The following is a 26,646-nucleotide window of genomic DNA, read 5'->3' as shown; positions in this document are numbered from 1 at the left end:
AACACATCCTGCGAGAATCTCTCCAAACCAGATAGAGACACGAGAGGAAAACATAAGACTGAATTCTCCAGAGGCCTGGTGCCGACACAATCAAGCTGTTACTCTCTGCTCATCAATGTTTTGGACATGACAGATCATTTATATTGGTCTTCATCTCAAACATGACAAGCAGACCCAAATGATTTAGAGAGGGACTTCCCCGACTGGATCCGGCTGATCGGAGAAGTAAAAGGAAAGAGATCCAGATGAATAGAAAAAGAGCTTGTTGTATCCGAGATGTTGTGTGCATTTGCTGCCGTCCACCTGTAATTGTATGACCCGAGTCAGACTTTTTTGAAGGACTAGATTTGTTTTCATTCCATGTAATTCTTCCCTAGTGATCTGGAAAAGGTAGTGTTCGTCTAGCTTATGTTTTGTGAATGACTTTTATTTCCCATGGGAATGACTTCATCTTTCTCCCCGGTGAGGCGAGTGATGCGGGTAGGTGTTTGTTTATTACAACTGTGTAAACATGTTTCCCCTTCCACTTGGACATGGACAGGTTACTTTTCCTGAAAGATTGTTAACACTTTCACTCTTTGGTGCTATCAAAACATCTCTGTTATCTCCCATGTTTGATTTAGAGGGATAGTTCACCGAAAAATAAAAAAATTGTCATTTATTCACCCTCATGTCATTTTAAACCTGTATATGTTTAACACAAAAGAAGATATTTTGAGAAACGTCTCAGTCGTTTTGTGTCCGTACCGTGGAAGTCAATGGGGGTCAATGTTGTTTGGTTTTTATCAGCGTTCTTCAAAATATCAGATTTTGCGTTCTGCCGCAGAAAGAAAGTCTTATCGGTTTGAAATGGCATGAGGATGGTTATAAATTCATTTTTGGGGGAACTGTCCCTTTAAATCTGTTGTCATTTGTTCATGGACATTAATGCACTACATCAAAGTTTTTTGTTTTATTGTTTGCAGTTCTGTTGGGTGTCTCTAGCATTATAAGTCTATAAAGTATTTTTTATTACAAAAGGGCCTTTTGAACCTGGATAATGTGTTTCTCACATGTGAACACTGATTTGAGTGAGTTGTCGACTTTGTATGAATGTCACTATATTGGTTTTGGCATGAGCAAACCTGTCACAGTTTATCGGAGGCTTCGGCTGAGGCTATTGACCATGTCTTTGGCCATGACTTCTATCCACTTGTGTTTGAAATAAAGTATTGATGTGATTTGCGTCTTCACGGGCCTCTTCCACGTGATCCTCTGCAGAACAATCAATCTCCACTAACTACTACTGAAGGGCCTCAATGTCAGCACCTCTCTGCTTCTGTGTTGCTACAGAGATAAAATCTGACTTCTAATGTGAGTTATTGATGACAAGATCTTTATGCTTGCTAAATAGATAATGATAAATGGCTTAGCAGACAACCTGTTTGTTTTGTTGCATAGTGTTATATTTTGTGGGTTAAGAATAGGGCTGGGTCTTTTCTTCTAGCACTTGGTTCGATATTTTTCATCCTTTTGATGCTATTTAATATATCGATATGTTTTTTCTCTGGAATGGGTCCTAAAGATTTTGAATTTCAGGTAAGCCAGGTTGAATGAATTGACAGATCAATCAAACTATAACTCTTTTGTCATTCATATATCTTGGTTTTTGCATTCTTATAGTTGCAAGTCAACACAAGGACAAAAACCCATCGCTTTGCCCGTGTTTTTTTGTGCTAATTAAAAGACAAAGATTTTGCTTGTTTTTTTAATATTCGGTTTATTACTCGTTTGTATAAGGAAACCTTAAAGGGAAAGTTCACACAAAGATTGAAATTCAGTCATTTTTTATTCAACCTCATGTCATTTTCAACCTGTAGGACTTTCTTTCTTCTGCAGAACACAAAAGGAGATATTTTGAAGAATGTTGTAAACCAAACCTCATTGGACGTATGAACACAAAACATTTCCAAAATATCTTCTTTTGTGTTCCACTGAGGAATGTGTCTTATGCAGCCTTTGAACAACATAATTGGGAAGAAATGTGTCTTATCTGCAGGCAAAATATATTTTTTGCATGTTTTATAGCTTTTTTCAGCTCTTCCTTGGGAGTTTATATGGGGAAGAAATCTTCATTATCTAAATAGTTAGTTCTTTAAAACCTATGTCTGCTTTTATATTACCACAGCCTAGCAGAAACATAAATCTTTTCTGACAGCTTTTCAATCCATAAAATGTCTCTTCCCAAGATAAAGTAACAATATTTACTCATTACGATGGGCTGACGCCACGGCCCAAAAATAGCGTCTTCAATCCAGAAACAAATGTTATGTTGAATGCAACAAATCTCAGATCTGTGAACAGTAATATTCACCTCTTAGCTATGTTTGCTCAGTACACAGTTACTGCTGCTAAACTGCATTGGTCCGTCAGAATCAGTGAGCCAAGTGTCGGATTATGAATCAAAATAACAAATGTTGTTTTCCTCACTTGTTTTATTAATACTGTAGACCAGTAGTTCTCAAACTTTTCAGATCAAGTCATAACTTCAATCAAATTAGTTGTTCCAAGTAGGCCTACTTAATGACCACCATAGAGAATCATATGAACAAACACTCAAATTAATAGAAGAGCTATGAATCTTTATCTCTGCACCTCATCCTCCAATTCTTGAGGGTGAATAAATGTACAGAATCAATAAATAAATCAGAGACATTGATCCCGTCTCTGGCTATCCTGTTGGTTTTCAATGCAGGTCTGAAACTATTGTTTTGTTGTTATACTATGCACCTGTGGTTCTGTTGCCTGTAAAGTGGCCAATAAATGCAGGATGTTTTTTTAAACATGATGGTGTGAGGAGAGAAGAGCTGAGCAAACAGAAGAAATGAATGCATTCCCCTCTTGGGTTGTGCTCTTTAATACAGAGCATCTCTCTCGCTCTCTCTCTCTCTCTCTCTCTCTCTCTCTCTCTCTTTCTCTCTCTACGCTTCCCTATGTTTGTCTAACCTCTGCACCAGTACCCAAACGAAAAGATGAAAAGACAAATGCAGTATTTGTCTTGTTTTTCTTCTCATTTTTTGCACTGGGTAGTGGTATCGGAGTTCCTATAGGGCCACGGACAAGTGCAAACGAGTCAGTGCTTCTATAGTCGGTAATTATGACTCCGTAATAAAGCATATTTTCAGGAGCTGGATTGAACTGCCTTGAACTTCATTTAGTCTGTATACATATTATAAGAACGACATTTAGAAAGAAAAGAAAGTTAATGTTATTATTTATAAGACATTGCCGCAGGCTAAAATGCTGTGAAGCAGCATGTTGTTGACAAAGGTTGAGCCTCTACTAACTTATTTTTCAGAAAATACAAGATAGCGGTTTTTCTGGGTCACAGTTGGTGGTAGATTACATTAAATAATAATAAACAGTTATTTAAAGGAAAATATATGTCATCATTTGCCCGCCTTCATGAGACCATGAGAACATTTTGACAGAATGACAGAATGTTTTGTTTGGTTTTAACTAAAAAAGAAGGAAGTCCTATACTATACTATACTATACTTTCTTAACTATTCCTTTAAATGCAATAATATTTACAAAGTATGAATAAATCAATCGATCATCCAAGCAACTGAAGCATTTTACAGTTGAATGAGAATTCTCAACTTCTAAGTAATTTCCTCTATTTGTGAAAGCAAACAAGGCCAGAATTTTTCTCTGATATCAGAGAGCATTTGAAACAAACATATTCTGCAGGAAGAAAACTGATAGGTCGGTCGATAATTCATGTAGGTCTAGACATTAGAGTCCTTGATTCAACTATGCACTTGCCCCTAAGGGCGTTTACTCTTATTTACCACACTTTTTCAAAGAGGTAACGGAATCCTAGTTGACCATTTTAAATTATGAATAGCTTATAGCTTGATACGACACAATTTCAAAGTATCCTCCCCGAAGCTTCCGCAGAGGTGTGCACACTTTCTAGGGACACTTTAAAGAGCGTGAGCAAACCCTTAAGTCCTCTGGGCTTCAGGACGGCGCGCCAACAGATGGGACTGATCCTGACTTTGCGCTCTAGAACCAACAAGGCCACCCTCTGTTTTCGTATCCATTGCATATTTTGTTTAATGCCTCCGCCTTGCAGTGCCACCCCCTGGGTTCTTCCGCTCAGCACTTTTTCACATCAGCATCAGCATATTGATTTTCTCTCTCTATTCATATCCCTCCCAGAAGAAACACTATTCAGCTATTCAGAGGGCATTGTCTTGTCCTGCGCTGTTTGTTGATTTTAATCATTAAGAGAGGAATGAAGCGTCCATCGTATCCCGTAAGCAACGATGTGTATTTGATGTTGACTTTGCACGTCTAAAGCACAAACTCTGATGAATTGCGACGGTTATTCCAGCAGTGATTGGGGCAGCGGGGTTGTAATAACTTCATGATAAGTTTGTTACGGGGCTAATAACGCTGTCATTTTTCCCATGAGAGCGAGGTACGGTTGACTGATAATCAGGCCGTAATGAGCGCTGAGGAAACGACAAAAGCACCCGTGAAAATCTGTTCTGCTGTTTGTGTGAACTGTTGACCCTGGCATCCAGCCCGATAGCCTGAACCGTGTGTGTTTAATGTGATCGTGCTGTTGCGGCAAAATAGCATTTCCATTGTGATTAAGAAACTCAACAACTCATGATTGGGCAAGGGTTTTTTAGTCTTATTGTGAATTGAGCTTTATGAAAATTGCATATGCACATTTCAATGCCCATTTTGTGTATGCAACATAAATACATCAACCATATTTGTAACTGTACTTATTTCCATCCTTTTAAACATTATGTTGCAGACAAACCACAAGTCAACTTGTAGATGTTTATCAGATTGCAACTTGTGTAAAAGCTTCACGAAAATGTTTTCCAAATGATGAATTGAGAATTTGTAATTCATTCACTATTGTGTACAGCAAAAGTAGGTGCATTTTAATGAAGTTGCGCGAGTGTATGACGGTGGCATTGGTAACAAACAGTGGTCACCAACAGTAAAAATATGCCTCAGACAATTTGTGAAAACAGCCAATCCGTCATATGGTTGAAATGTTCACTACGTCAGGCTTTATTTATCAAATACTGCCACTGAAGAAATTAACAGAACATTTTAAATTTCATTAAATCATCATTTTTAGATGTTCAATTTGCATTCCAGTCCAGTGTTTGATGAATTTCAACAAAAGCAAACCTCAGGAGTAACTTAAAGTCATCCAACAGTGATGTGAAAGACTGACAGCATGACTAGACACACGGAAACTGTTAAAAACTTCCAGGTTATCACATAAAATTTGTTTTTAGACAAATGTTGTACAAATATTACTTTTGTATTGCTTAAAAAGTAAATCTGAACTTGTTTTCTTTGCAGTATTTGAGCTCTGAAAAAATACAGCGCATATATATATTTTTTTTTTTCCCTTTTTCTGCAAATAAATGCACAATATTTTTATTTGAAATTTGGGAGAAATGTAATTAGGAGTTCACAGAATGAAACAAAAAAGAACATTTTACCTAAAAAAATAACTATAAATACATTTTAAGATCAGAAAAACTGATTTTGAAAGTCTTTTATTTTTGTCTGCCATAATTAGCATTTTTACACCTCAAAAGCACTGGAAGCAAAGTGTAAATTAAGGTTTTTTTTTTTAGTGTCCATCACTTGTTTCTTATGCAAAACTTAAAAATGTTCAAAACACCAGAGTGATTGAAACCGATACGGAGGAAACTATGTTCTCACGTGTTTATTGAATTGTAGCTTGACAGATGTCTTCTGAGGCCACTTTAATTTCCTTGACGTGTGTGTATGTGTGTAAAGATATATACTTGTGTCTTTGTGTGGGGTGTGGCCAAAGACCCAGGGTCATATTAAAAACCTCATTAACGTACTGACATGCCATAAATATGAATGAAAGTTTCCCTCCCACCCTGTTGACGTGAATACTAATGAACCAGACTGACCGGTCCGTGTACTTTTGCGTCCATTCGTTTTTCTTTTTTTAACAACTATATAAAAAACAAAAAATGTGCTTTTCTTTATATTTGTTTTCAAGTTAATGGAGAGATTAACCACAAACAAAGTACATTTTCTTATTTAAAATTATTTTATAAATGAAAATCAAATTATTGGTATACAACTATTTTTTCAGTTTTACAAAAATGCAATTTTTTTAAATAATTATTGTCTAACTTCTGGATATTTAATGTAATGTATATGCAATTTGTGTTAGTTGCACTACGGATAGCTCGGGATCATGGCTTCAAAAATCTAAATCTTCTAACAGTCCTCGCCGAACAACCTCGTCCAACACCAATTTGAGACAGATGCTCAGCAACGTCCTTGTGTGTGTGATGTTTTAAAATCATGTCTGTACGGTTCCAGAGACATGGTGCTTCGCATTCAATGGTGCGGGAAAAAATATTTCCGGGTCACTAATTTGGCCTCAGAAAACTAGTACAATTCGCTTTAATTCGATATTAATTTGTGTATTTTATAAATGTAAAGTAAGGTGCAAAAAGTCATAAACAAAAATCTGAAAATAAGTCAATATACATTTTTTTCGTAGAATGTTCTGAATACAGTTCTAATTCAAAATTTTGAATGTAACTTTTTTTGCTTAAAATACAACAACCGTTTATATTTTATTTTTATCGTCATGGTTAAAAAAAGAAAAACGAATGGACGCAAAAGTACACGGACCCTGACCCTTTAGAAAATCAACCTCAATAACATCCAGCAAGTCATTTGATTGTTTCAAGTACTAATTGCCTCTCTTTGTTTTCCGTTTTTCTCGTTTTATTTAATGATCTCATTCCACACCAGCATCCATTTTTTACAATCCTTTACAAGTAAGTTATATGGCAGTACAACGGTGCAGTAATTTTATCAGATGGTAATGTATTGGTACTGAAATGACTGTACCGTGGTACACATCCACAATACCATGATAGTATCATGATCCTTTTGTCTTTTTTTCGTGACTTCATTTAGTAATTTTCCCACACAAAGCATCACAGAGTTTAGTCGGCACTATAGAATGTTAGAAACACAAGTAGATGTGTTTGTTATCTTTAATCTCAATGAAATGGATTGTGGGAAGACAGAATGCCTTGTTTACCTTATTCAGTACCGCTTTTTCTAGTGCAGAAGCTGCAGTCGCTCTAAGGGCTGCGTGCCAGGCGTCGGTCACGCGCAGCAGGTGCCGTTCTGACCTTTCATATATCTCTCTTCCCTCCATCTCTAATCCCGCTCCAAAACCCTATGGATGTGCACTGATCCTTTCAATTTTCTGCTTTGCTTCTTCAGTTGATACACAGTCTGTGGTTTTACTAGCGCAGATTCATGGATATTACGATCTGGATATTAGAAATTTAAAGATTACATTTGGCACAGTCTGTCGTTACAATAATGCATGTCCCAGACTAAAGAAGATGAATCAGACCCAGGAGGGGTAGCTGGTTTGAACTGAAAAAATTTGAAATAACGTTTAATTCTGAACTATTGGAATTGTCTTTTATTCGTCTGTTAGCGTTAGCAGGGAGCAATCTGCGGCTGAGTGGTAGTGAACAGCTACAACTTTTGGCTGTAATGGAGGGGCATTTCGCAGTGATTTAAAGAGATGGTCAGGTGGACACTAATGAACTGATCCATCAGTCTGTTTATGTGAGAGAGCAGTGCCGAGAGAGGCGGGGTTATCTGGATCCTGTCAATCAAAATCTCTCTTTATATCCTTTGCATGTCTCTTAAATGACAAAGAATGTAACATGGTGAGCGTAGTCGCTGTCCAAATACTGTGCAATTGTTATAGTTAGTTCTGTAAAACTATGGTAACTATTCGCCCTCAGTGAGAATTGAAGTAAATACACAAAAAAAACATTGTACTGTAAAGCTAAATAGATTTATTAAAGGGATAGTTCACCCAAAAATAAAAAATCAGTCATCATTTACTCACCCTCGTGTCATTTCAAACCTTTATGACTTTCTGTCTTCCACAGAACACAAAAGAAGATATTTTCATGAAAGTTGGTAATAGAACAAGCATTGCCCCCCATTCACTTCTATTGTATGGCCACAAAACCATTCTTCAAAATATCTTCTTTTGTGCTCTGTGTAAGAAAGAAAGTCATACAGGTTTGAAATGACATGAGGGTGAGTAAATGATGACAGATATTTCATTTTTGGGTGAACTATCACTTTAAATGTGCCATTTTAACAGGTACCTTTAAAGGAAAATTCAGTACCATGGTGTAAATAGAAATACCATGGTGTTACCATCTAATGTCCTTTGTGTACCTCAGTATCATACTGCATTTTGTATTATTTAAATTGGAAGTGTGTTCCACATTGGTAACAATAACAATTGTAATTTGGTAATAGCATAATCTGTAATTTGAATTAATTATTTACATTTTATGCTCCTAAATCAAAGTTCATTGGTTTCTGCTTTCTCCGATTTCTCAAACAAACGCACACTTCTTTATTTTTATGTTCTGATTCATCATCATCTTTCACTCACTCTTTGGCATCGTTTCGCTCTCCCACTCATTCTTGTTTTTTCCCAAGAGTGTATGTCTGTCAACATCTCTATCTGTCAGCCGTTTAATGTCTTGTAGCTGCTCTATAAGCACTGTGGTGCAAAACTTCTGGAGGAATCTCAAGTCTTGATTTTCTATCCGCTGCAGTAAGGATCCCTGTATGCACATCTAACATTGTTTTCTCTGTTTCTTTCTCCCATTACCAGGCCCTGATGATTTTCTCGAATTTGTTGTTTGGGGAAATCTGTGAAATTGTACAGACTGAGAAAATGTTTATTGGTAATAAACAAATACAATAACTCTTTTCCTGTTGTAGCAATATAGTAAATCAACAAAAATGACAAAAAATAAGGATACAAATGATTTACAATTAGTGCAACAGTGCAGTTGGTGGTGATACAATTTTTAAGTCGCCATGAAATCAATTTTTTAACAGAATATTGCCTTTTTATAAATACCTTTTATTAACATTATAAACATAAATATTTTAAACCTTTTTTAAATCATGTGCCTTCATATTGTCCAATCACAATCATAAACATTCCCTCCCCCACAAAACAGCCTCTCTTTTTTGCATTACGTATGTCTCGGCCCGAGGACGGGACTGTATTGCTTTCTTACTGTCAACAATCCAATCAAATCTCGAAGGATGTAATCTTCAAGCCCCGCCCTACATTTTTTCCTCAATCCAGAAGACATTACACTGAGATATACGTCATCAATTGGAAGAAAACACCATTGCAACTTCCCTTTCATGCCAACTAAAATGACGGTGTTCCACATTTGCAGAAATGTGTAGTTGGCCTTCACTTACAAATTGGAGTAAATTGTCAAATAAGTTGCAGCTTGATCTTTCACTGCTCATCTCTGTTTTTCCCTCTCTCTCCTCGAGAGCAGTAAGGGATCAGATGGCCTTTTAAACTGTGCAATAGTGCGGTCACCTCCTCATGTTCATCAGGGAGCGAGACATGTCTCTCAGTATCAGTCTGCCAGTCCTCATTGATTACAGCCACTTGAAAAGATGGGACTTCAAGCATGTGTCTGCTTTTAGGAAGTCAACACGCGCCAACTTTCCTCCCAAACCCGATTGAAATAAGAGCTTTTTGCAGACGCTAAACCCCCCACACTTACAGAAGTGAAGTTTCTAAGAGCAGTAGGAGGGAAAAAGTGAGAATAATGTGAATTGAGCTGGCCGTTATCTGGGCTGCTTATTTTTAGCACTCCAACGGTGGAGGATCACCAAGTCTCTCTCTCTTACACCTTCTGAGGAGATTCTGCAAACACTCAGCTGGGTATCTGTGGCTCCAATTAAAGAGAGTGTGGAGTGTGATGAGCTATGAGCTCCAGACAGCACAGCCGCTTCTCTTCTCCTCTTTTCTCTTCTTTTCTCTCACTGCTGCAGTGGAGCTGTCCTCATTACATTCATCTCATACACATGCATGTGTGTGTTTGAAGTAATGCTGTATTTTATTTTATGTACATGAATCGTGGTGATACCATGGTTACATCAATCAAGGCGGTATCATTTTAAACATGCACTATGCTTCTAGATCAAGTTTTTTAACCTTCCATGTCTGGTTGTACATGTTTTTGTTTTCAAAATTGTAATTCTAGTATCATGTATCATGGAATTGACTTTTTTATCTGGATATGTACCGCGCTTATTGACCTTTGTGAAATGTAATACCATGTTTTTTTTATTTAAAAATAAATAAATATGGTAATTATTTAATTCCATGGTATTTGTTAACCCTTGTTGGGTCTGTGGGACCTGATTTTAATATTTACTAAAACTTAATTGTTTTATCAACCTCAGACATCTTTATTCCAAATGAGAACTATTTTCTTTTCAAAATTCATGTTTTTTATAAGGTTATCGTGTTTTTTTATTGTGTTAGTTAGCTGTATTTTTTAAGTTATTATGGCTTAAATCAAATCAACTGCAGTTTGATTGATATTAATTGGAATGCACATAAAAAAATTAAACAGGAACTAAACTCTTTAAATGTTATCAGACATTTATATTAAATGCTATATTTAATATTTCTTTATTCATATTTGTTTTTTCACCCGCATAAAATATTTTACTTTTTTCAAAGATTTGAATATATCACCTTTTTCATAAATGCGATTAAACAGAGAATTATTGTCCTTTAAATATTATTAAAGATTATAATATATTTAATAATATTATATGTATTATATGTAAATACTTTAACTGTTAATATTTATACTGTAAATATACTTTTCTGTAATTATTTTCACTTTATATATATTTAATATACTTGTACATACATTATATATGTATATAATCTATTATATCGTATTATGTACTTTGTATATTTTAATATCTTTTTTTACCTAACTATATATTAAATTAAAATATACAGTTTAAATAACTTTAATTTCACATTTATTTTAATTAATGTATTAAATGACCTGGCAACTTTGGCTGGGACACAAAACATCGACATTGAGTTTAAAGAATGGTATATTACATTCTTATACCATCCGTGTACAATTCCCTGTATGTGATGATCATCACAGTACAGTATGTCTCTGTCCTTTGTGATTTTCATGGTTACATTACTGTTGTACTGTAACACACAGGACCCACGGGCCCCAAAATAATTAATTTCTCTGATGCTTTACGCTATGCAGATTTCATTACATTGTCTGGTATAGTTTAGCACGCCACTAAATCCCAGTCGCCTGCGTTGGCAATGTGGACTTAGCTGTGGCTTTGACTCCAGAAGGATGCAGAGCTGACTTTAAAGGTCAGTCATCCCACAGGGCCTGGAGAGAAGTCTCTGATTCAGTCTGCCTCATTGCTTCATGCTGTAAGCTTTTAAAGGTAACTGCCTCTGCAGGAGCGAGAGGCTTGTTAAACCGCTGACGGGGGACTCGTTTCCGCTCGCTTTTATATATAATTCATTATTCATCAGAACACAGCAAGAAGGGGTGACTTTAATTTGGAGTTTACGGGCTTAGCCGGGCCAGATGATATAAACAACATCCATTTATGTCCGTGTGAAATGCGAGACACGGAGCTAAAGCTGCGGCGTTATGGAATGTCGATCTTAACAAGGAGATTTTCAATTGAAGATTAGCACGAGCCTGTGGCGTGGAGATTGAAGTGCGTGCATGAATATGTGAAAAATATGGAATACTGACTAGCAAAATAACATAACGTACATTATTTGACAAACAAATACATTGTTATATATAATACATTTACTTTAATAGGATATACAGTGGGAACAATATTTTTAGTAAGAACTATGTCGCTATCAGGTCATTTACATGTACCCAATTATAGAAGTGTAAAAGGTAAAGTAACAGGTACAAACTGGCCATGTAAAACTAAATTCCAACAAAATAGCATTTAGTAGTGTAATTCAAAAATGAAAATGCTGTTAAATATGGCCGATCCGGTCATGTAGGGGATCCCAAAGCCTTCGTTATGTTTAAGTTGTGTCTTGCTTTAGGGCCCTTCATGCACTATACATTAAACCAGGCTGAATGATGTAGGTAGCCCATAGACTACATAATGCATGATGATGGGGTCAGCGTCTCTCTAAAAGAGTGAGATCACGACTAAGGAGGGCAACCGATGAAGAGTTTGACCACAAAAGTGGCCTCGTCCCACAGGTGACCTCAGTCAAGCACATATATGGACTCTCAGACAGATTAGCTCCTTCACTGGTTCTCATTCTCTCATATTTCCTTTCCACAAATCTTCTTTAATATACAGGTACACATCCCTGGCCTAGAAATGACCTTTCCCGGTTATATTACATCTGCACTTAAAGGAAAGGTGAGAGTTTAATGTAGCCTTATCCTGCCATCATATTATACAATAGAATCCAGGTGTGTGAACTCAATGTGTTTTTGGTTTGTTGTGATTGCCTGTGTGTTATGTGTGTGTGCAGCACAAGGCCACAAGAGTTTACATCTGTGTGACAAGGGAACTGGTATAGAGATAAACTCCAATGTGAAATGGCCTGCACCGTGTTGAGGGTAATCGAATTATTTTGGTAGCTATGTCAGAATTTGCCAGATGCTATTATTGGCCGACTATGAATATGTCCACAATACTAGGGTGTGGTGGTTGGTTGCCAGGCTGTTGTTATGTGGTTGCCAGGGTGTTGTTATGTGGTTGCTAAGGTGTTCTTAGAGGATGTCACGGTTTCTAGGGTGCTGAGGGTGTTTGCTCATCAAGCCTTTATTACATTCTAATCCTTGGTTCTAGTCCCTAGTACTTGGCTCTGGTCCCTCAATTTTGCATTGCATTTATTCACCCTCATGATGTCTTAGTATGACATCTCTGAAACACAAAACATTTATTTTTAAAAATGTCTCGGTGATTTTGTCTTCATACAATGGAAGTCAGTGTTTTTTGGCTAGCAACATTCTTCAAAATATCTTCTTTTGTGTTCTGCTGAATAAAGAACCTCAAACATGTTTGCAGTGACATGAGAGTGAGGAAGTGATGAAAACCATTTTTGGTTGAACTATCCCTTTAAATCTTTGGTATCTCATGTCCGTGGCAAAAACAGTGCCAGTTATTTAAAAAAGTTTAATACTTAAAATCCTGTTTGGGTAACATAAATGCTCGTGTTAGCAAACATCACCCAACAAGTCATGCAATGTCAAAAAGTCACATCAGAGCAGGATCTTCAATTTACAAGACAAGTTTTAAACAGCCTCTGACCTTCCTGTGTGTGTGCGTGCGTGCGGGACTGAGTTAAAGTGTACTTTGCCATATGTTTGTGAATGAATGTGTTTGTGAAAGCGTGCGCTCTCGTGGGTGTTCGCAGAGTGCCTGTGTGGGCAGCTATCATCCCACACGTAGCTTTTTAGCCCGAAGGCTTTTGGCATTGTTTCTCTGCATCGCATTTTCATATCTTCTGCATCTGAAAGGCTGCGGTCGAGCTGGCTGCTGAAGAAACATCATTAAACTGCAATGACTGCTATGGTAATGATTGCTGTAGGCTGCCTGACCCCAAATGGGCCCCAGCGCCGCTCACAGCACATACACATTGCATATAAAACCTTTGAGGACAACGAGGTAGTGAACGTGTGTGCCTCTTTCCAGTCCATCGAGACGCAAAGTTCCCAGCCTTCTTCTCATTTCTTCTCCTTTTATCCATCTACTCCTGACTGACAGGTTTGCCTCAGGCTCGAAGTTTCTAATTGAGGTGACCACGACGCATGCAGAGTTTGACATTTGTTCTTGTGCCAGGTGGGGTTTCTCCAGTCTTACATACATTTGACCGTTGACACAAAGTTTTGTCCACTAATAGGGTCATGAATGCTTAAAGCATTTTTTTTAAACAGATATGTAACGATTACACTTTGATTTACCTTGTTTTGACCCTCAGATACAATAAAACCGTCATTTTGCATTTTTCAGATCTGAAGTGTGAGCAAGCAAGTGCTTAAAAAGGGTGCAGTTTTCATCACTCTTGAAGGCTTACTAATATATTCTTATGTGTGATATATTGGTGACCTTGGATTATAATAGTTAAACATTTCGGGTTGTCACTTGTCGATAATTCTGGCTGAAAGAAGTATTGATAAGCATATTATTGCAATATCTATTTAAATTTAATGAATCTCATTAGTCACATTAATCGTAATTTTTATTTCTTTTTTTTACAATGCCACTCAAAATTTGGAACCAGAAACTTGTGATTGTGATTCTTAAAGCAAAATGTGTTGTGTGCACTTGTTAATTACAAGATTGAAAAGAAAACAGCTGAATAACATTATTATTGTGTTTTTTTGTGCGCACAAAAGTGTTCTGTACGCTTCAAAGCATGAACATTGAACCAATGTAGTAACATGGACTATTTTAACAATGTCTTTACTTACTTTCTGTGCCTTGGAAGTGGTAGTTGCATTGCTCTGTGGGGGGTCAGAGAGCTCTTGGACTTCATCAAAAATATCCTAAATTGTGTTCTGAAGATGATCGAAGGTCTCACTGTTGCGGAACAACTCACAAGCGATTCATGAATTTTCATTTTTCGGTGGACTACTCATTTAAAACGACAGTTCACCCCAAAGTGAAAATTCTTTCATCATTTACTTACACTCTTATCATTTCAAGGCTGTATAATTCTCTTTCTTCTCCAGAACACAAAAAGAAAAGGAAGTTGAAAGAAAGTAGAACACAATGGACACAAAAAAACAGGTGCAAGTGAATGGGTGCCGGTTACCAACATTCTTCAAAATAACTTATTTTGTGTTCTGCAGAAGAAAGAAAGTCATACATGTTTTGAAATGACACAAGGATGAATAAATGATGAAAGAATCTTCATTTTTGGTTGAGCTATCACTTTAATACCACACCTATTGTCAATACCGGTATAAAGCGACATTCCTAAATGGCAACATCCAATCCACAGTTTGCTCTTTGTGACCTTGAGGGGCATTGGAAATCACAAAATAGAGCATAAATGTGCAATCGATGACGTATTGTTTACATTTTACGAAATATCTCTGAACTCTGATTCAATGATTGCAATTAACCTTTTGGCAAATCCAAACACTCCAAAGGCCTAATAAAAACCTGTGCTTTCGGACCACCGCAAACTTCATAAAGCCAGATTGCGAGGCCTATACATCACACCATGAGTAAATCATCTGTGGTTATGCGGTCTGAATCCGAGACTAGTATTTCTTCAACTCCCCCACACATTACTCTTTCAAGGGTATGACCTTCTCTGTTGCACCGCTGGTGTAATTGAAGATGAGGGGTAATCAAAGCAGCCCTGGGACCCTCTTGAGTACCAAAACCTGGACTCGGATACTTAAAGAAACAGACAAGAAATGGTCCTTAAAATCAGGGGTTGATTCCTGTTTTCGTATCCTCTAGTTTTTCTCCTTATTGTTTTCTTACCCCTCCCATGAGCCTCGGAGAAACAGGGAAGGGTCCTGTTACTGCAGCTTACTGTAGGGAGGTGTAGCGTTGCGGATTTGTGCGCCTTTGTGTGTGTGTGAGAGAGAAGGCAAAATCAGGAGCTTCCCCATCCCCTGACCTTAAACAAGCTGAATTTTCAAACAGCCTGTGCAAACACGCAGAGCTGAAGGTGGAGAGGTCAAATAAATTAACACAAGGCAACTACCAAACCATCGTAGTGAGTTATTGGCGTTCCGCTTCAGAAATGCAAATGAAAAACGGCTTTCGGGGAAAAAAGGCGGAAAAGATGCGAGCAGACAGCTGGATGTAATCGTTCCCCCCTTCTCGTTCGCTCCCGTTTACTTCGGGGTCTGTTTATACATCTGAAAATTTCAGTAGGAGGTAAAACGCTCGCTTTAATTTACTCAAGCTCGTTGATTTCTCGACGCCAAACACCCTCCCCTCACGTCTGTCATCCGTTAATTTCCACAGTCTTCCTCTCTCCGATCCGCTGGTACGACGCTCCAAGGATTTCATTAATTGCTTTTAATGCCTGACAAGGGCAAGGAAGGCGCTTAATTGGAATCGCCCGCCGGCGCGTTATCCGTCGCCTACCACGAACAGCTCTAGGATTTGCGTCCAAAGAGCCGATGGATTTGTACAGACCTCAGGTTCCTGCACTCGCGGGTGTATTCCTGGCCACTGAGGGCCGCCGTTTCCACAGTATCCTGCGAAGTGCGCGAGAGCTCATGCATTGTGTTAAATAAGAAGTATCCGAAAAATTGCTACACCTGAGAGGGACTATAATCTAGACGTGAATATCGCTCTTCCAATGCCCACCTTACTAGAAAGCCCCAGTGCATTATGGGTTTGTGGAATAACTGTGCAGAAATACTTCTCAGGCCGAGGTATCTGAGAATAATGGGACGGGTTTGTTGATTCTTTCGCTAAATGATTCGTAATCGATGTGACCCGAATTCAAAATCGTGGTTCATCTTTTGTCCCACATTAATGTGGCACACGCTGAGGTTCTCCGCTCATATAATTCCTAAACGCATGTCTAAAGCTTGCAGCAGCGGTTCAGATTTAGTAATTGTCCTTTTGAAGAGTTTAAAATAAAAGTGTGACCGCAGGTCTGTAGCGGGCGTGGATTCTCACCTCTCTTGGCATCGCCCTCATTAACCTTTTGCAGAGAGTTCTTCTTTTATCTGCAGTGCTAACTGTAGATAGTATAGTGTAGTCACCCACACGTCTGGATTCTCTCAGGGAACAGTGAACCTGGGTGTTTATGCGTGTTTTATGTATGCGAGCGCCGGTGAATGACTGCAACAGTTTTTCTGCAGTGACTGCTGTTGATCCAAAGAAAAAAGAGCCGTATGACACCTCTGTAATGTGTGTGCGTGTTTGAGATGGAGAGAGCGAGAGAGATAGACTGGGAATCTGCAGCGTGACATCCCAACAATGGGGTGCCTGCTGCAACCGCATCAATTAACATGAGGCAGCACCTGCTGCATGCTGATTGGCTGAGAGGATTGCCATTTCCCTTAACGCCCGCCCTCGCAGCTCCACGCCTACCTTTAGTGGAGAAACTCAGCCAGTCAGATACAAGGACATGCCTGCAAGGAGTAAACTGCAAGTCCTTTGTGTCGTGAGTTTGTGCAAGTGTTGTTTTAGACGTTGCTGCCACCTAGTGAATCTGTTCAGCTGTGCGTGCATGCAATACACATTGTTCACTGGTTTTCAACTTTGTTTTCTTTAAAGGCGTAGTTCACCCCAAAAAATCTATTTCTTTCATCATTTACTCGCTCACTCACTAACTTATGTTATTTCAAACCTGTATGACAAAAGAAGATATTTAGAAGAATGTTGGTAATCAAACAACACTCATTTTTTTCCATTAAAACAACAGAGACATTTCTCAAAATATCTTCTTTTGTGTTCCACAGAAGGTATCAAGTAATGCCTCTCTGTTGTGGATTAGCGGTCTTGTGGCCTTCGCTACTGTGTGTCTTTGAAGTCTATGAGACCTTAGGGTGTCCAATTTGTCACTTAATGATTTCACTTCACAGCGAAAAAACTGACCGAAAGTCCAGGCAGCATTGGGTCAGCAAAGCAAGAGCCGAGGGAGGCATGTGCGATTGTAAGGAATAATCCATTCCTCATTGTTTGCCCACCTGTGCTCACAATTTTCTGCTTTGTATTTTTTCTCGGTAAAAAGCTCTTACTAAAGCAAGAGACTAACCTGTAGGTGCTAGAATTATTCATCATGATGCTATGCATATATTTGAGCCACCTGGTAATATTTAGGTTTGGTTTTCAACTGTTTAGGACGGCAGGCTGTAATCTCCCAGAATCCCTCAGCATTGACACACAGGCAGCTGTTGTGATGTGTTTTAAATGCTGTGAAAACATCTGCTGCTCCACCAGCTGAGAGCGCGGATATAGATGCTAACTTAGGGCTTTTGTGAGTGTGTGTGAATTAAACGAAACCAAGCTCTGGACCTGGAGAAACCATTGTAAATGTTCAATGTCAAATAGAACACATGATGTACAAAACTCATAATTGAAGAAGTAACCTTCATTTGTTAATACTGTACAATATAATCTAGTGTGATGGGACACACAAGGACAGTCAATGTAAAGTTATGCCCTTTATACGCGGCGACTTTTAATCATATTTTACTATAATTATACATAATATCACGAGGCAAAACTACAACGTCATGTATTGAAGAAATATGGCAGTTTTTTTTGTTGAGCTGCAAACATGTGACCGGCATGAACTTTTGGTTGCCGTGTAATTCTAAGGTTCTATCTGCATTGTGAGCAGTTTTGAGATATTGAGCTTCAATGTCTTTGCATTCCATTTGACTTTAAAAACTTTCTGACTTTTTCTAAAAAAAGTCCCAAAATGTACACAACGTAGAGAAAAAAAGCATCACAGAATAAGAAAATGTGAACTGAATAGGAAAATCACATTCATTTTCTCTCTCACACACATTAACCATCAACATTACTCGCAAAAAACAAAAAATATTTTCACACATTTATACATTTTGGTATTATTACTCGTACGCAGAAATTACAAGGTACTGGCATAACACTGAGCTCAAAACAACAGTTTAACATAACAGTTACTGAAAATGAGTCATCACAAACTCCAGAAGTGTACATTTGCTTTGTCTTTTATGATTGTCCTCACGAACCAAGTTCCAGACATAGTCACCCGTCATTGCTTCATGCACCTTCCATCAAGACCGTAGATTTGGAATTGGCAATCAGTTGTTTTATAAGCTTTGTAACATATAAGAAATGCAGTCATTATTCTATGCTACACAATATACTCAGTGGCTTCAACCCAGTCCTGTAGGACCACCATAGCACGACACTCATGTCTTTCATCTGACACAGCTGATTCAGGTCTTGCAGTCTGTAGTAATGATCTGAATCAGGTGTGTCAGATAAGAGAGACGAACAAAGTGTGCAGTAGCTGAGAAGCACTGCTCTAGTTTTTTCTTTCCAGATGATAGTCATTTATTCCTTCGTCTAGTTATTGCAGATGTCGTTCCAAGATCAACTGGAGTCAAAATTCTTGGTCAAATATTGATGATGGTGAGAGACGGTGTCTGTTCTGGTAGAGTTTGCACAGGTGCCTCCCTAGAGTGTGATGTACTCTGCATGCCCTGCTTATGTCAGGCAAAAGCAGAAAAAGAGCTGTGATGGCACAGCACAAACTGGTCCTGAGGAAAGTCAAGCTTTGGCAGAGGACACAGAAGCGTTTACACTTGTTTGTCAAGTGAAGTGCTCGATTCACAGTGTACAGTACAGGATAAATGTCTGAGCATACATTTGGTGAAAAAGTACAGTTGTCTTTTGGATCACTTCCTATTATGAATCATGAATGAGTTAACCTCTGCTTTGTCTGTTATATAACCTTCTTCCTTAGAGAGAAGAAAACTTTGACTTGTTTAACACAATCAAGACACTTAAAGGGACAGTTCACCAGAAATGTAATTCTGTCATCATTTACTCACCCTCAAGTTGTTTCAAATCTTTATACATTTCTTTGTTCCGATGAACAGAGAGAAATATATTTGGAAGAATGCTTGTAACCAAACAATTCTTGGCCACCAGTGACTATCATAGTAGGATAAATGACAATTGTGGTCAAGAACTGTTTTCTGTCCCACATTCTTCAACATAACAACAAAATGTATACAGATTTGGAAAAAGTTGACGGTAATTAAATCATGACAATATTTCCAGGTGAACTTTTCCTTTAAGGGTATTGAAAAACTGACTTGTGGGTATAAAAGGGATAGTTCACCCCAAAATTAAAATACTTCCATCATTTACTCACCCTATACCTTGTTTTAAACCTGTATCTTTTAGTTCTGATGAACCAAGAAGAATGTGCGAAAGCTCTGAGGGCATCATTGAGTACTATAGTTTTCATAAAATTTATGCAGAGACATGAATATGCAAATTAGCTCCGCCTCCTCGCAGTCGCACTCTGCAGTTCCTGAAGCTGCTTAAACTGAAAGTGAAACTGAGAGCTGACACAGCAGTGCAGAGATCATTTTTGCCCGAATCTGTGCCATCTTTGCATATGTATTACACTGCTGATCCACGACGTCAAATGAGTTGATGTGATTGGTAACAGGTTTGTAACGTCATTAATTGGGGCAGTTTCCAACTGCATTTTTATGGAGAAAATACTCAGCAATGGTTAATAATTATAAATCTGCAATTATAAATCTCGGTTTGTCTTAAAACGTATTAAAAACACCACATAAACAGAAACATTGAAAACTTGATTTTCACCACAGGGGTTCTTTAAGGAAGCTCCATACGTTTCTTTGCCATATACTTTTCTGTTTAACTTTCTTCTACAAATCTATAGAAAGCTGTCAAAACATTAGTATCACCGCTTTTTCTTGGCCATTGTCTGCTGTGTTTGTTGACTCCAAAGTCACTTTTACCCAGGAGATTTTGTGTGATTTCCTGTGCTCAAAGTCGTACTCTGGTTGTTTGTAAATGGAATCTGTACAGTCTGTGTTGTGCTGTCTTGGTCACATCCAATAAATCATAGGAATATAGCTGGTAAATCTAAACTTTTTAACATTATGTGGTCTCTAACATTTTGGAAATCCGATAAGGTTTTAACAGTCTTTTTGCCAGACAGTACAGTATAGACAGAAACTGATGGGATGGACATTTGTGTGGGACAGGCTTTTTCATTTCAAGTTTTGGAATAATGGTAAACTTTTGCTTGGAGTTTTCATCAGTGCTGGTCTCTTATTGTTTTTTCATTATTCAGTCAAAGTCATCAATTTCAATAGTTAAATATGATATAGATAACGACTAATATTGAATATCTTAATGCCTAATAGAAGCAAGAGAAAACATGTGGGGACATAAAGACATTTATATGAGTTTAGAACAGGACGAGGATTCTTGCTGTGTGGGGAGGAACTGTATACATGCTTGGACACGTTTGCTTGCAATCTGGTAAACAGAAGAAAAAAAAAAGTATTTAGATAAAGACTGGAGTGTGTTTGTGTGTCCACTGTGAGAAGGTTAGATGCTGAATATTTAGTTTTGATATCAAAGCTTTTTTTAATCTATTACAGCCCAAACTGATCAGTGTTTTTTATAACTCTGAAATACATTTCAAAATAAGTTTTCTTTATTACTCTTTTCTCTAACACTCAGATCCACCCTGGCCTTCTTTTTACTAAACACTTGATTTAATTCAAACCAGCTGGCCACTTGACTCCTCAGGTTGGCACCCAAACCGCAATGCAACTTGCTCCCTCGCCATCCCATCAGTCGTCTGGCCGCCTTCCCTCGGGATGATGCGCATGGTTGCGTCAATGCCCTGCTCTTGTCTTCTTAAAGAGAGGTTATGGACAGGAGATGCAGCCAGAGCGGCTGAAGATGACAGATGGTTCGTGTCACAGGGACGCAGGGTGTATTTACAGAGGGCCGCCTGTGGTCCAAAATTGATCTTAATGTTCCGCTTTGCTGAAGCATCACTATGAAAAATGAACACGTGCACCTCCTTCGCCAACCTTGCATCTTTTTCTCTTACCTTCCGCTCTCCCGTCGGCAGCGCAAACTGCAGCACTTTCAGTGTCTTGGTAACGGATGGTTTCCTTGAGTCTTCCTGAGGCGTCTTTAATAGAGCGGCCACGTGTGGCGTTTAGCCTTAAATCCATCAGTAGACAAAATGGAGATATGGGAGATCTGTTGTGTTTCTAGAGCAGATGTGGACGCAGCGGTGCTCGTGTGGAGAGCTTTAACTGGGGTTTGGCTTGATTTATTCTCCTTTGTGTCTGTCTAGATTTGTAAGTGTGGTGGTGAGGATTATATTGATAAATCAAAACTGGACAACAATAGATTAAATGAAAGCTGCACTTTGTGAAATCGTCATCAAACTGTTTCTATATATGATGCAAAGCTGTCTCAACTCTTGGAGGCCACAACATGTTCCAAAGATGTTACGCCCACATCTCTCTCTTTAGTTTGACTCTCTGGGTACAGTAAATACAGACTGATCGTTTTGTTCTCTCGTGCACTTTTTACCGTTGCTGTTTGGAACGTTCTTAGAAACTCTGTGTCTCATTGCACGTCATGAATCGTTCTGTTTTGACTCTTTTCATTATTGATTTAGTATGTAGCCGGCCTCCGTCAGGGCTTGAACTCTGCTGAAAACGTGGACAAATAAAGATTACAAAATATCCTTTGGACCTCGGAGCATTTCACTACCAAATGGTATCTAACATTACGTGCACATCTGCCATTCAATAGACCATTTCATCAGACGTGCACGCCTGAACCCCAGTCAACTAGTTTGGCTAGTGTCTAATAATATAACTATTTATATTTAGTTAATATTTGTTAAATAAATGGGGGCACGACGGCTTGGGTGTAGTCATCTGTGATTCCCAACATTATAAATTCAACTACAAGCTGACAATGTTGCTGTTTATTTCCATTTGTCAGATTGGTTCCTTAATTAGGTTGTTTAAGTCGTCACATAAATGTATTACAATGTATCAAATAAAGCCCTGTTCTTTATTTATAACTATTATTATTATTATTATTATAAATATATAAATAAATATTTAGTTTCTCATCTTCCTAATGATACTGGGATTTGCTTAAAAACATATGCACTTGTACTTCTTCTACATTACATTACATTACATTACGTCATTTGGCAGACGCTTTTATCCAAAGGGATTTACATTGCTTTATCCTATACATTTTACACAGGTATTTGCAATCCCCTGGGATCGAACCCAGAACCTTGCGTTGTTAACGCAATTCTCTTACCACTGAGCTACAGGAAAGCTCTACATCTACAAATGATGAAATCATATTACATTGAAATCAAACCAATATAATTCAATAAATATTATGAATTTGCAGGTAAGGATGTTTATGTGGATGTTTTCTGTAGGTGTATATAGGTGGTGGAGATCCACTGGGTGGACCTCTGTAAACATGTTTTTCTACATGAGGGGGCCCCGGCCAAAACAGTTGTGCAACCAATGGTGTATGCACTGAATTTTAATGGTAACCATCTAACATACTCTGGAAATAACTTTATAGCTTAAAGTCCTCATCTGAACTGTATTCATATATAAATGAGCCTCCAAGAAGACTTTCTATCATCATCAATTAATAAACAAATGTGCAATTACTGTTCTTGAGAGCAGGGGTTCCCAAACTTTTCAGCCCGCTACCCCAAAAATAACAGTGCCAGGGACTCGAGACCCCCACTATCCTCGGAGGTGGGTAAAGTATACAAACGCAACTGCGCACATACACTTTTTAGGTATATCTGAACACGCGCATAATGACAACACAAAAAAACACAGCCTCACATAATATGACATAATAGTTATTTACTTGTTGTTATACATACACCATGAACTATTACCACAGACGGTCAAATTTCATCAAACTAATTTGAGTACTGATGGATGTCCTCTTCATGCAAAGGCCGGCCTCGTTTAATACCTGAGAAATGCATCACTTGTGACGAAATCACCTCAGGGGTCACAATCGAGGGGGGGGGATTCCAAAGGCTAATGGCTTTTTATTTGCATGGTTTTATTCTTAACTCGACTTATATTTTTATATTTTGTTTACGGCTGTCAACGTTAAATGAAATCCTAAATGAATAAAAAGAGTTGTGGAAATGGGAATGGGCGTCAGATATGCGAAGTGTGGCTGTTGGGGCCGCATTCTTAAACCTGCTGCTGTGATTCCTGTCATTAATGTTAATCAAAGATCAAAATAAAAGAGGAATTCTGTGTGTTTTATAGCCTTTATTCTGTAATTAATTTAGAATTCGGCATTAAAGCGGGCGTAACACACAGGGTTTCTGCCAATCCCATATTAATCTCGAGTCCCTATAGAGTAGTATTGCATACTTTGTATCTTCGAAGAGTATTTAATTTGATCACATTTATAAAAGATAGGTACAGCTTTACGATTGTTTGCGAAAACATACGGTGCGTGCAGGGGGGAGGGGTAGGCTGAACCAAAGCACCTGCGCTCCCATTTTCAACAAAACACAGACATCAGTTTCACTCACCACATGCGGTTCATGTCCGGCATCTTTAAGCGCTGGGACGGCCCCATATATCAGTTTCAAACGATCTCCAAATCCAGCGTTATATCCACAGTTTATATAACATTCATCACCCAAATGCAGTGAACAAACAAACACCTGAACCTCTCGAACGTATGCTCTTTCTCTCTCCTGTGGAAATGACGTCTGCGCATGCTCCTGCTCTCCTGTGGCCGTGCCGCGTGCTTTTCCGGGAGAATTGTACAATAAGGGACTAAGAAAATTGTTACGAAACAGTATTAAATGTTCGAAAAAAAACTTTCCAAAACCTGTAGGATCGCTGGGGGAGTGTATCGAGCACAGAAATACTACATAATACGCCCAACTCGTTTTTTGACAAGTTGACCACGTTAAGTGTGAGAAGACCGCACGTTTAACATTGTAAAGAAGTCAGAATGCATGACACAACGTTGCAGGGCTGCTTTAAAGACTGTAAAGTGTTTGAAAACTTTATTAAATTTCTGTGTTTTTCCTACCTGTAAGACATGACAGCTCTCAAGTATACTCTACTTCAATGTTGAACTGCTATAATTAATGTTAAAATGAAGAAAAAATTATCAATTTAATTTTCACCAGTTGCAATACTAATATCAGAATGTTGTCTTTCATTCATAAAATGATGTTGTTAAAGAATTCTACTTTAATTTGGAGATTAAATGTGAAATTATTAGAATTTAAATGTATATTTAAAAACATGCATATTATGTGTGATTAATCAGATTATTTTTTTTAATTGATTGACAGCACTAATTTTGTTACACTTTTTGATTAAATACACTATTTCTGGAAATCACCTTATGACCCCCCGTCCCCTACTTTGGGAACTATTGCTTTAGACAACAGACACAATAGTATTAAGTAGTTGTCAAAAAAGATAAACGTGTTTAACTTTGTAAAGTACGGAATAAGTGACGACTAAGCATTGAATTATTAAAAATGTATGCACATTGAGTGGTAATGCAGATACGACAAAGAACGAAACAGCTCAAGGTACCTTTAGTGCTTAGAAAGTATCTGTAACATTTAGGAAATGGTCAACAAATCCACTCTGTAAAAAACACCTAGTATTTTCTTTTGTGGGTTTGTTTGTGCAAGAATTTGAATTCAGTTTTTTAAAGTAAATTTTACTTTACAACTCTGATATGATCTCTGTTACAGGTGTCCATAGGCAAGATGTATGAGGTCCAGAAGACCGTCATTGAACATGGAGAAAAGTAGCCAATTTGATTTGGTCTGGAAATCAAGACTGTTATAGAGGACTGATCTTTGATGTTGGAGTTGAGACTGTGGCTTGTTCTCCGTGTTTCAGGATGGAAGCTGCAGGATTATGGTGTTTTCATTGTGGTCGTCATGACTTCAGCATCAGAATGAATTGCACCGTTTATACATCTTAAAGGGATAGTTCTCCCCAAAATATAAATTCTGTCATTGTTACACACCGACTTTTCAAACTTGACTTTCTTTATTCTGCAAAACACAAAAGAAGATGTATTTTGGAGAATGTTGGTAACCGAACAATGGTGGTACCCATTCCCTTCTATTGTATGGACACAAAAGCAATGCAATTCAATGGGATTCACAATGGTTTAGTTACCTACATTCCTCAAAATATGACAGGAGGATTAATAATTACAATAATTACAGAATTTTCATTTTTGAGTGAACTATCCCTATTATCTCACATGATACAAAAATTGTATATACTGTATGTATTATTATTTTTGCTTTGTATTTAATGCATTGCATTGCATTGCAATAAATGTTTGTCGATTATGTTACTTATTCAAATCTTCTTCTGTGTTTTTTCGCTGATCAATATAGAGCACAGTGTTAGCAACGCCAACACCAAGGGTTCGATTCCTAGGCCGGTGTCACAAGGGTTAAAGGTGTCTGACAAGGCTAAGTAGTTAAAAATAACTGGATTCTGTTAGTTTTAGGTCAGTAGTGGCCGAGTGATGGGTATAAAGATCATATTTCCCAACGTCTAAAGAGGTTGTAGATAAGAAAAGCAAACAGATTTCAGTTGTTTATAGCCTAGCATGTGGCCCAGTTCTAACAGCATCATGTAACAGCAGAGATCTGGAGATCTAAAAGAAATTTTCCATGTGGGTTTACATTTATTCATGAGGAAAACATGGTTGACAGAGGCGACTTGCATTTATCATTATAGTGTTAATGACAATAACACAAACAGTCTTTATTGAATATTTTATTTGGAGCTCTTTTAGCTCAAAGGATTTGATGGGTATTGTTTAGTACAGAAGTGTAACGTCAAAGGCAGTTTAAATGATACAAAATCATAATAACATTTTCCAGCATAGAGGGATCTGAATATGTTTGTATCTAAATAGATGAGTACAAATGTGTAGTTTTTTTATAAAGTCAATATCATTAGTATATATGCCAACTTAAATATTTGTATTCAATATACACCAGACTTATTAACATGCAGTATGCGTAAAATAATGTAATGAACCGATTTGATACAAGTTGATGAAGGTTTCGGTAAGCACATCTGTTTATTCAACCAAAACCAGCTGAAATCAGTT

General features: G+C 37.8%; 1 protein-coding gene across 1 annotated transcript in view; it reads left to right on the top strand.

Moving 5' to 3' along the window:
- LOC130413291 (LYR motif-containing protein 4B) overlaps nucleotides 1-25,879 on the top strand; it is a 41,179-nt gene extending 15,300 nt beyond the window's left edge. Inside the window, exon 3 of the mRNA XM_056738385.1 lies at nucleotides 25,256-25,879. Within this exon, the coding sequence (XP_056594363.1) occupies nucleotides 25,256-25,315 (60 nt within the window). The 3' untranslated portion in view covers nucleotides 25,316-25,879. The remainder of the gene's footprint in view (nucleotides 1-25,255) is intronic.
- Nucleotides 25,880-26,646: the final 767 nt, after the last annotated feature.

The sequence above is a fragment of the Triplophysa dalaica genome, chromosome 23 (assembly GCF_015846415.1).
Source record: "Triplophysa dalaica isolate WHDGS20190420 chromosome 23, ASM1584641v1, whole genome shotgun sequence".
Taxonomy (NCBI): domain Eukaryota; kingdom Metazoa; phylum Chordata; class Actinopteri; order Cypriniformes; family Nemacheilidae; genus Triplophysa; species Triplophysa dalaica.
This window is presented reverse-complemented; position numbering and strand designations above follow the sequence as displayed.